Source organism: Xiphophorus hellerii, chromosome 23 (genome assembly GCF_003331165.1).
Source record: "Xiphophorus hellerii strain 12219 chromosome 23, Xiphophorus_hellerii-4.1, whole genome shotgun sequence".
In the NCBI taxonomy this organism is placed as follows: domain Eukaryota; kingdom Metazoa; phylum Chordata; class Actinopteri; order Cyprinodontiformes; family Poeciliidae; genus Xiphophorus; species Xiphophorus hellerii.
In genome coordinates, this window is record NC_045694.1 from 3,230,697 (window position 1) to 3,243,240 (window position 12,544).

General features: G+C 36.0%; 1 protein-coding gene across 2 annotated transcripts in view; it reads right to left on the bottom strand.

Moving 5' to 3' along the window:
* Window positions 1–12,544, bottom strand: part of fstl5 (follistatin-like 5) — a 187,758-nt gene that overhangs the window by 72,886 nt on the left and 102,328 nt on the right. For both annotated transcript variants that reach the window (XM_032555148.1, XM_032555147.1), the window contains exon 6: window positions 10,032–10,152. In XM_032555148.1, coding sequence (XP_032411039.1) covers window positions 10,032–10,152 — 121 coding nt within the window. The remainder of the gene's footprint in view (window positions 1–10,031; window positions 10,153–12,544) is intronic.

Here is a 12,544-nt window from a genome sequence, read left to right on the forward strand (position 1 = left end):
AATACATTCATCACTTTGATTGAACAGATTTACTTCAGAAAAACAATAAATCTGTTATGCACATACAACCAGCAGCTGAACAGCAGCAAGAATTCAAACAAATTTAAGCCAACAGCTTGAAATGGATAAAGAAGCATATGAAATGTCAAACGCTGGATAAGTAGAGCAGACTTGTTAACCCTGGGCTGCTAAACAATCCCCACAGACAAGAAAGCATTTCCACCATTTTTATTAAGTGCATGTTAAAGTTAGGAATTCAGAACTCAACCTTCAGATGCAAAATCCACTCATTTAAAAAGAATCAACCATCTCACCTCAGAATTTCAGCAGAAATGTGAACTCAGTGAGAAATATCTACTCACCTTGTCTTCATTTCTTTATCATGAAACTGGGGCTTTTAATCAGAACTAATGGCGCGTGGCAAATGCAACCCTTAGCAGCTGCTCGCTGTTTGCCTTCTTTTTTCATGTTTGTTTCCACGTAATCCAATATTGCTTATTCAGCGGCATTAATCAAAACAGTAAAAATAGTGTCAAGATAATTAACTTTTTGGATTGTAAATAATTTATAGAGACAAGTTAATTAGTACTCTGAACGTTTTCATGCTTTTTTCCAAAATGTGTTTATCGAATCAGTGCTTTGATTTCCCTGCTTCAAATACCAGAACCATTCAAAAACCAGAAATACATTTTAATATGATTATTTTCAAGTATTTGAGAGTTCTTCTGGATATGTTTTGAGCTGTTTATCGTGACCTTTTCCCTGAAACTCAGACACTTCACAGCTTCCTGTGACAATCTTCTCCCTTTGTTTGTGCAGATTTAAGGCTTCCACTGACAAACACAGCAGAGAAGCCCCAGAAGACAATCACGCCACAGTCAGGGTGGATTTTTTCCCGCCTCTATGAAAGCTTATCTTTTTTTCCTACTGAATGCAAAACACAATGTGATGCTACAGTTATACTTTAGGCATATCTGCCACTTAAACGAGCTTTGGCGCATGTAAATTCATGGTTCTCTTCTGTTATTGAGTATTGCCACCAAACTGTTTGCATCAATCGACATCCAACTGCATTTCATCTCTTCTCTTGTCAAGATTTATGTTGTTTGTTGTGGTGTTCTAAAAAGGGAAGTCCTGATGCAGTTCCAAGTATCAAATCCCATGATTAGAGTCTTGGTCATGGGATCTTTACAGTGAGTAGTATCAGAATCTCTGGCTCAACTCAAATCCCAGCATTACTGTCTGATTTTATGTTGGCTGCAAACAAAGTTTGTGTGCAAATTGAGATGCGACAGATTAATAGAATTAGTGAGGGAAAAGGGAAGGTGCTTTGACTTTCAAAACAAACGCTACATTTATAAAGCAGAAGACCATTTTTTCTGCACGTTTTGTCAGTAAAATTAACTGCAAGTGCACAAAAGTAGTTGTAGGAGCTGAATTATCAAAAAGTCATATCAAAACAGGGAGTAAACATGTAAGCATTAAGAAAACCGCCATGTGGAAAAATAACAAGAAAAAGACAGGATTCCTGCTGAATGTGTTGGCAGAATCTGGATATTGTTGAAAACGTCATGGCCGGGTGAGTTTATGCAAGAGTTTTTATCGTGAATCGCCCTGTGACTCTTCATGGGCAAATGGCTAATTTGAAATGATTCATCAGCATCTGTGACAAAAATACTGATTGGGGAATGTCTAGTTATAATTATTTTATGACAAGAGACATGAAAACAAAGAGAACTGGTTTTGCATATGTTAATGTCTTGGAAGAAGTGGAACATGATATTATGTGGCTGATCATTGTAAAAGGCTCTAAAAGCATGATGAAATACTTGAAGGTCTAGGCTAAATCCTATAATGTTCATATATAATGTGTTTTTTTTTACATTGAAAAACAAAATTAATTTTAAATTTATTTTGATACATTTATTTTATTTTGCATGTTTTTTTTTTTTTTTTTATGGACTGAATTTACTACAGTGTGATAGGTGATTACTTTGGGGTGTGGTCACTCCAAACCCTAGATCAGGATAACAAATAATCTGGTGGAGGTTATTTGATAAAAGAACCAATCAGGACTGAAAGGCACAGCAGAAAAAGAAGTGGATGTAGTCAATCTCCACATTGTAACACACTGGTCATACTCCACACTTTCTACATATCTTAGGGCCATTTGATCTTTTTACAACTATGACTTTTGATACTAAAAGCAAGAAGCAAATCATCTGTTTTTGTCAAAACCCTGAAGGGGTATTAAGAATTTTATCACTGTGTGACAAAAGACCAGGTAATTTCAACAGTTTAAATGACAGAGCGTGTTTCAGTAATGCATATCTATAAATAAATACAAGTTAAAGTGAGGTAATAATGCCCAGCGGTAGTGGAATAACCTTTTTTACTGTAAACACAATAAAGGAATGACTGAAGGAAAACATTTACATAAAATACTTATTTAAACATTTTAATAATTCATGTATATCATTTCTAACACAATAAAAGACCTGCAGGTATCTTTGCAGCAGACTTTGTGTAAACTCCCTTTACTTACTTTAGGATTGTTGATTATAAAACAGATTGAACCTTTTTAATAAACACATTCTAAACACCTAAAATGGAACATGCTGGAAAATAAATTGATCAATTAGAAAACCATTTTAACACCCCTTCTCACTGCCTGTGGATGGAAAACTCAGCAGGGGTTTTGACAAGTAAAAGCCTGTTGAATTTTTGCTCTGCCACGCGGGCTGGATAACGGCAAACTCCACTTAATGGAACCACCATTCCCAAGAGGCGGCTTGACTGATGTCTAATTATAATCTTCCAGAAAGTAACAAGTGTAAGTCAACCAATTTCAACACTTGGCAAACTTTCTGTGTATGTAGGCATTACAGCAGACTCAGAATCAAACACGATGAGGACTTCATGGAATTACAAAGAAAGAATGAAATGAAGAGTAAAACTGCCATGAAGTATTACAGAAAAAAAGAAATAGGGAGAATCTATGTTGTAACTTTCTCTGAATTAAGATTTATGTCAAAATGATAAAACAGAGGAAAACACATTTGAGGAGAAAATGAATTTTAGAAAACCTCTTAAACAAGCCAACCAAACAGAAGGATGTACAACATATTAACTAGGCTTAGATGTAAAAAACGATTTAAACACTTTGATGATGCCTCTGAAATAAAATGTAAACTCTCACTGAAAGTGAAGCAAACTTAGAGACAAAAGCACTTTTATGACAGCTAACATTCCTGCAAGCCTTAGTTCATAAAGACGCAAAAATAAACAAATTGCATCTGCTGGGGCTTAAAATGAATACCTTGACACCCTTAGAAGGGTGAGATAAGTTCCACCACTGGGTTGAACAAACACTTCACTACAGAGAATTAGAATTTCTTGATGTATTTAGCAAGGATTTCAGATTTTACAAGGTTTTTCAGCTCATTTTCAGTTCAGTACTGTAACATTCCCATTCATCATCTAAATCCGGAGATCATCTCCAGCAGACTGGGGTCAAGAGGTGGGGTACACCATGGACAGATCACTTCATTTCTTCTTGCTGGAGAGCAACTGTTCAATATTTTCAGATGCTTATTTGATAAGCCACTTCATTTTGAACATTTATGCATAGAAAGGTTTCTAAACTCAGTGAACAAAATAGCAAAGATCTCATAAATTGGAGCAGGTCAAGTCTAACCTGAAACATGCCAAATATAAGTCAACAAGCTTTTACCTAAGCACTAAAAAATGAAGGATAAAGCATATCTCCAGTCCAGGTACTGTGCAGTTTATAAACTCAGTGCTTTTGTCAGGGTTCCTTTTTCCTGCATTACTTCACCCATGCTGTGTATAGAGCTTTGGCTCAGAAGTCAAGAAGAATGTTTTACAACAACCTTCAGTAAGTCTGGCTTGGTCTTTCCCTTAACAGCTACATTGTCAGTGATGTTAAGGTCAGACTAATTTTTGTCCTTAAAGCAGGTCATTGGTACTTTTGGCAGTGAGTGCAAGTCCTGCTGAAAAATGAAATTAGCATATGCATAAAACATGTCAGCAGAAGGACATGATTCTGCTGACATGAATCAGCAGAATCATGTCTGCTGATTTTTCTCTTCTGCCAGGAGATCTGCTTTCTCCTGGCAGATCACTGTGTTGACTCTGGAGATCAGAAACACAATGAACCAACACCAGCAGACACCACGGAACAGAGAATGAATGAATCATACCATTGAATTATTGTCAATCACTATATCGTTACTCGTTATATTTGGTGGAATTTACATCTGACTTCAGATCATTTATGTTAGGAAAATGTTAGATGAATGCAGGTTTAGCAAAAATTTTAAAAAAGTCAGCTTGAGGAGTACTAATAGATGAAAGGTGGTTTTTAGTCTTGAAGTTGGTACTATTAATAAAAGCAATAACATTTAAACTTTTATTGCCTATTATACTTTAAAAAGCCCTAAAAAAACAAAGATGCTGACACCTTGCATGCAGCTGTTCTTAAAACCTTCCTAAACATTATTAAACTTGACCAAGTACAGTGGCTTTAAAAGACATTCTGTCAGCATCTGTTGTAAGCAGGTGAAATTACATTTACTTAACCACTTCAAATAAGTTACTCTCCTGTATTCATGCTGGGATATTTGCTGGAGGCATGAATATGACCATTTCCTGTTTTGTGCCATTCTGTTTTTGTTGGCTACTGATGAGAGACCTCCGTCTGAGCATGAACGGCTTCAACTACAAATAACTTGTTTTAGCAAAGTGCTGATGGCAGAGAACACTACAGACAGGAACACATGTAAACACACAAAAAATCTGTTTAAGAGCACTTGTGAAAATTTTCCCTCTGAGCTATTTAAACTAATGCTGTTCCATTACTAAGAGGAGTGTGGACTGAAAGGATTTATTTCTAGATATAGGTATGTCTTGGAACTCTTATGGATATTGGATGCAGCAATAATGCATGACGGGTGCAGATTACAACATCTAAATAAAAGCATAACCATCTAACTTCTGCATAAATTATGCTTCATCTGCTGAAATAAAACCACAGGGCCATATTGGCCAATATGAACAGCAACAGAATACTTGAGATCATACTGGTGTATTGATAGGATACAGTTGAACATATATATATTTTTAAATACATTGTGTAAAAGGGAATTTTTTTGTTGCATTAAATCAGACTAAACCGTCCCCATTTTCGATTGGTCTGGATTAGCTAACAAGCAAAATTATTTTGTTTATTAAGTAGGAATATGAAGAGAGATTTTAGAACATTTATTACTTTTGGTTTGGGATTTAGATACACCTTTTGGTTCGCTTTCTAGATACCTGAACACACCATGTTTATCTCTTTAAACAATTATATGGAGTGTAAACAACATGGGAATGCTTAGCGATCGAGTCATTTAGGAAAGAAACAGATTCACTGTTCTTGAGATGAATGATGTTTTGTTGCAAAATGTGTGAATTGCTCGAAGACCAAAAGCAAAAGATCTTTTAGAGATGCTAACTGAAGCTGTTAAGAAATTGTCATTATTGTCATTCCCCTTTTATAGTCAACCGTACCCCAGAGAAACAAAGACCTTAATTATTGCAGACATAACATTTGTTACATTTGGAAGAAAACGTATGCAGGTGTGAATACGCTCTACTCTCTAGCACACCCTGGTGTACAAAACATCTGGACTGAGACACACTTTTTGAGATGGTCTCGGTCCACTCCAAACTAAATCTGGTAAGGTTTGCTTCTGGTGTGAATACAAACCGGCCTCGAACCGTATCAACTAAAGAAATACACATCTTTTTGGACTTCATGAGCCACCATTGACAGAGATTATGGTGAAAATTAGTTCTTCATAGTTACTAACCCTATAATTGATTGTAATGAAATCATACCCGATTAGAAATTGTATGCTCATCGATGCTGCTGCCAGAATGTTGTGGGTCAGAACAGGTACAGCATCTTGTCTCATTCAGCTTGCAGCAGCTTTGGTTATCGCCGTTCCAAAATTAAGAAAATCTCATCACATAACCTGCGTTGTATGATCTGCTCAACATTCAAAATGCTATTGCAGCTGTAATAACAGCACAAGGGTGCACAACTTCCAGCAAGCAGAACTTCTACAGTGTGATTTTTACAGGCTTCAGTTCTGCCCCGCCCCCATCATTTCTGTCCAATGGCAGCAATAAGAGATAAGATAAATCTTTATTGTCATTGTCACAAGAACAACGACATTTTAAAAGTGCCATCAGTCAGTGCATATGCTTAAAAACAAAAAATAACTGTCTCACAATTCACACACATTGTATAGTCCGCATGTAAGAAAGCATAGTGAGGAAGCAAACCGCACCAAACAAAAAACAACAACAAAAAAACATTTGCTTTTGGTGTGAACCAAACAAGCAGACCAAAGGACTTTCCTGGTGTGTACACACCCTAAAACTATTAAACAGTATATACATAAACTTTTGAATTTGAAGTAAATAAACAACGCTCTCTCTCTTTATTCTGACATTTAGCAAATAGAACAAAAGAAAGCCATATATATATATATATATATATATATATATATATATATATATATATATAAACTGTGATTATAAACATTGAGTTTTTATTGTATAATATGCTTGATCTCTGACTGACATTTATTAGGACGATGATGACCTGCAACACATGACACATTACCTCTTACCCATAATGCATTAAGCCAAAATTCAGCAAATTATTCTGTGATGACACAGTGTTCCCCATCAGTGATGTGGCAAAAAATGTTCATATCTCTGCAGTCATCTAATTAAGACATCACTCCTCGTAAGACATGATGTTATGGCTAGCTGAAACCAACTGATTCTCAAACCACTTCCAGCCTTTGCAATGGGAGGAATGAATAATTTACGGACGTTTAGTCCTCATCTCATGTCCTGACAAACTACATTGCCATGCTTTGAATGTTCCACAAAGGTGTGCAGTGGGGGAACTTTTGGCAGAGCAAAAAGACAGGTGCCTTTTTCATGGTTGGTCATTTCTGCCTTTACTGCCATTTTGTTCCAGATGGCCCCCATAATTCCAGATACACTGAATCAACTGATTTACTTTGTGATGTGGCACAGTTTATGACAGCATTTAAGGAATTTGCATAGAATTTTATGGCTGCCTCTTGGAGATTATGACAGCAATAAACCAAATAATTGTACCACAGGCCAAGTCTTCCTGCCTTGTACACAGTAATGATGGTCTGGAAGGGTGGAAGAAAAATCTGCAATTTACAGTACATGTAATCAAAAACACATCCTCAATACTATGACTAAAAATACACATTCCAATTACTGGATTATATCAGCAGCTGGGCACCAGCCCACTCATGTTTAAAAAAGAAAAGCTGCTGCTCTAACCATGTGTCACATTATACAACCGTTTTATACCTGTGTACCAAAGAGCGGCAGTAGTAATAAAATAGATTAGCCATGCTCGGTAAATTTGATTGACTGGTGTTTCTTAAATCAGCCTGATAACATAATAAAAAAGTACAGCTTTTTCAATTAGCTTTTATTTCCTGCCGTGAATATTATAGGTGTTGTTAGATGATTACAGGTCTCAAAGGGCTACTGTGTGCAGCTCTGCACGTTATAGACATCTTAGATAAGTTTAATTTCCATGTTTATGTGCTTCTGCACTGTTCAATCCTTAGATGAATTATCTGTAAGCAAGCATTGGTTCTGAAGCTGTAAGCAGATTCCACATAATTTCTGGAAGAGATCCATTTCTAATTTTTGATATAAATGTGTCAGATATTTGAGATATCAGAAAAACTTGTTTTAAAGCTGCAGATTTGTGGTGAAGCTACAGTGATGCAACTCAATCAGCTTCTCTAAAAAACTCAATCAGGCAACTGCAGCTCCAAAATGCAGCTGCCAGAGTTCACACAGAGTTAACTGCACTGGCTCCCTGTTAGTCAAACTATAAATTCTAAAACCCTCCTAAATGCATTTCTGATTTACTTGTCAAATAGGGAGCATGTACTCGTGTCTTCAGAGACATGCTTGCTCTGTGTTCCCAGTACCAGAACTAAACTAGATGAAACAACCTTTAGTTTCTATGCTCCTCAGCATTGGAACATTAGCTAGCAAACACCAGCCAACATCATATCAAGTAGCATTGCATTTAGGTATTTAAGTTTCCCCAGCAGAATTTTCTTTCATACACCACAAAAAATCTACAAATATTAAACAGTGAATAGGCAGGGTTTGTTGTATGTATTTTTAAAATTGTGAACTTGTTATCTATTTGTTAATTTTACAAACTTACCACTAAAATAGCTTATAGCCTTGAGAGGTCCCCAGAGGTCACAGAGAGACATTTCTGCAGTTTCCTCCATGACCAATGAGGTTACATGAAAAGAAACATGAAAACATCCAACTTTCGTGACTACTGCTTACTCCTGCTTAGTGGTTTGAAGAATTTATAAAATAAAGACAACACCAGCTCAGAGCTATAATAACCTCAAAATATTTTCATGCCGGTTTTAATCCAAAATAGAGTGAAAGGTTATGAAATGGACATAAAGCATTCTAGCTGAATACACAAAAAATCCCAAGATGAGTTGAGTTGTTGACTGAGTCATAATGAACACATTGTCCATCCGAGTCTGCAAATGTTAATTTGAATAATTACTGAAAAAGTAATTCTGAGAAAACAGCTTTAATGGATTGGTTCAGGCAATTATTTATTCATATTAGCAACAACTTGAAGTGGAAAGTAAGAAAAAAGAACTGATAGAGGTGAATAGAGCAGGCTTAAAGAAACTGCCCCACAGGGCTTGATTATTTTCAAATTAAATAGCCCATTTCCTTGTGAGGAGTTCAGATGGGAACTTGAAAACGATCTGTTTGCTAGAAAAAAGAAGAAGATGGAGTAACTCAACTCTTCAAGAAAGCTCAACTCCCCCCGGATTGGCTGGGGTTCCTTTCTTTTCAAGACTTGCCAGAAGGGCTTTTCACCCACACACACATTCACCCACAAACAACTGAAGTGAAGTAGACAAGACTCCCACAATGCCATTTCTTCTCATGACTTGTTTTTTTTTCTCCAAGAAATGATTCATATACAAAGGGTTGATGGGATAAAGGTTGATTATAAATTCTCTTCCACTGCTAAATGTGTCAACCCAGCCAAATGTCAGAGGATATTCTGTCAAAGGATATCGAGTTGACTGCAAATGTCAGGCAAGGAGGAAACATCAACAAGAGCAAGGGGAGGAAACAAAAGGAGGAAACTAGTGCACATGTGTTTGTGTGATTCACATTTTGCAGAGCACCTGTCATCATTATGTTGTGTAATGATGGAGGATTTGGTTTGAACTGTTTCGGGTTTTGTGACCTGTTTTCATTGGAACAAATTCCACTTTGAACTCCTTATTTCATCTCCATCAACAGACCAGCAACACTCATTTGGCATCAAACAGTTCATCCCACAGAGCAAACGTTGGCAAGATATAAAACATATTTTTACCAAATACATAAGTGGCCAAGAAACTATTAGTAGCACAATTTTTAAGATGTGTTTTGTCAAACCTTAGTCCATTCTCCATGAAGTTAAAACTACTAATTAGAGCTAATAATTCAAAACAGAACGAAAGCACAATATTAGGATGACAAGCATGAGTGACATGAAAATTTAATTGAGTGAAATTTCAATATGTCACGGCTCTTGTTTCTGTTGCATGCTGATCACTGCAAATAAATTAGACCGAACAGATGAAAATGATTTGGACACTACTAGCACAATGTTTCAGCCCCAGGATCAAATTGGTTTTAACATCTTTAATAGAACACATCAAGAATCATTAAGCAGTACTGACGAAGGCACAGGGAACAAAATATTTGTTTATCATATGTGATCTGTCTTCTTGTGGAGATAGAAAGTCTCACTGCAGCTATAAATTGAATTCTATTTTCTGTTTTTTTTTTTTTTGCTTCTGAAGGATTTTTTTGTTGTGTTCGAAAGAAAAATTCAAACTCACCAAAGGCTGTGTAAAATTCCTCCTTTGTAAGGTGCTCATCATTGTTAATGTCATTGTACTTCAGCAGATCGAACAATGTGCACTCAGACACATCCTTGGACAGACCTTCATGCTTGATGACCTTCAAAGAAAACACAATGTTCTGTTATAGATGGCAGACGGAGCTTCTTGGATTTTGTAGGTGTTTTTTTTTTCTTCTCACACTTTATTATATACTTCACAGTATAATGAGTCAGCCACTTAGTTGTGGAGTTTGAATTTCCTTTGTGCATGGCAAATACATCACATGACAATCACATTTGTGCACAGAGTTTATTTTACTTTGTGAGAACAGAACAGGATGCACTGAGCTCAGCCAAATCAATGCATACATATGAAGATTTCGGTCTATATTTGGACAACATCACATCATTGAAACTCTTTTAATCACAGTGACAGACGACCTTCTCATCGCACCAGTTAATGGACTCTATTCAATACTAGTCCTTCTGAACCTCTGTACTGCACTTGACATCATCAACCACATCATCCTACTACAGAGATTGGAACAGCTAGTCGGGATGAATAATACTGCTTTCCAGTGCTTTAAATCATATTTATCTACCAGATTTCACCTCATTAACATTTATCACGTGTCCTCCACAGGACCTGTTATAGTGTTTAACACGATTCCACTCTGGATACAGTTTAAATCTACCTTTACATTATCTTGCTGGATGACCTCAGTTTTCACAACTAGGCTGATGACATTCTCCTACACCTGTTCATTAAGTCGCTGAGTTTCTTGGCCAACAGGCTTTCTCGCAGACACAAAATCTTAGATGACAAGTAAGATTTTACTTTTGAACTCAGGCAAATCCAAGGCTGTGATTCTCAGTCCCAAAAAAGGTTTGAAACTCAGCAAAAAAACATTTACTCATGCTTATCAAGTTAATTATACCTTCTAGTGCTATTGTCAGAAACCTTATGGTAATTTTTGGCAGGCTCTTTTTCAGAAATTATTCACCAAAACTGTATTTTTCCACTCAATATTTCAAAAATCAGGTCTGTCTTGACCTGAACTGCTGCAGATAAACTATTGGATCCATTCATAATGCCTTAACTTGATGACTTAAATACAAATTTAGCTTTGCATCCCAACATCCATCCAATGTCTATACCCTCTTATTCTTGCACATACTTTCTAGGTACCTTTAAGCAGGTTTTAAGCACACCTTTCACTAAGCTCATATTTCTATATAAATATTTTTTTGTTGCTCTTATGTAACATAATTTTAAATGTTATGCTTTTTATTAAGTGCAAAATCATCACAATTAACAGAAATAAATGCTTTCAAACATCCATCTATGAGTAATAAATGTACATGATGTGTTTATTTAGTGATAATGTTCCTAAAATAAACAGGCTTTTCAATAATATTAAAATTTTGTGACCGGGTCTGTATATGTAACCAACTACTATTAGATGTGTAACATGAATTCTCCTTTGAATTTGAAGTAATTAAGCAGACAACCCATTTGGACTCTGGTTCAAGCAGTTAATAAGAACTGTTGCCTTGAATGCTGATGGGTCCCTCTATTTGTATCATTGGTATGGATTTTTAACTTAAACACAATCTGTTTGATATTTGTGATGACCCAGACTACAAGTTGAAACACTCTGGCCATCTTATAAAACAGCTTCCTACTATTTAAAGTGTTGCAGAAGTTTTCACCTCACCAGATCTTCCTACCTCTCTATGCACCCTGCAGTATGTAGTGAGAAAACATGTTCAAAATCCAAAGTTGTTTTAGAGCGTTAATATGTGTTCTAGAAAAAAGGTGCACAGCAGATTTTCATATCAATAAAATTTATATGATGCACATCTGTTCAGAAACCATTTTTCCTTTTATTTCCTCTTCAAAATGATAAAAAGTGTTTCTCAATTGTTACAGTTTATTGTACTCAAACTAAAACTTTCTATATAAAGTTTTATAACACGGATGTGAAGAGGGTTTTGACACATTTTTCTCTACAGCATGCTGCTCAACACCCCATGCATGACCCTGCCTGTAAAACATCCATCATACAATATCTGCTGTCAAAAAACTGATCACAAGGGACAGCTTTATACATCATGTCTTGTCCTCTGGATCAGTGTACTTCCCTTTCCAGATGACTTGGCTGAAACATTAGGTGGTCATCTAAAATCCTTGCAGTATCCTTGAAACACTGCACCACCAGCCAAATAAGCATTTCTCATTCTGAGCTTTTTTGGTGCTTTCTAATTTTATCTTTTCTCCAAAACCATTTTCTCTCAACTATTTTTTTAACAATAACTATAATTCCCATAAAGTGTCCTCATCTATTGAGCCAGAATAAAGCACTTACATATTTTCACTCATTCTGTGCACTTTTTCTGATTTGTATTTCTATTTTAAAAAAGAAGAATTACACTAATAGGATGAGTACAATAGCAGCGCCCTCACTCCGCTCATTCCTTTAAATATCTGGCCTTTGATAAATGACTAAT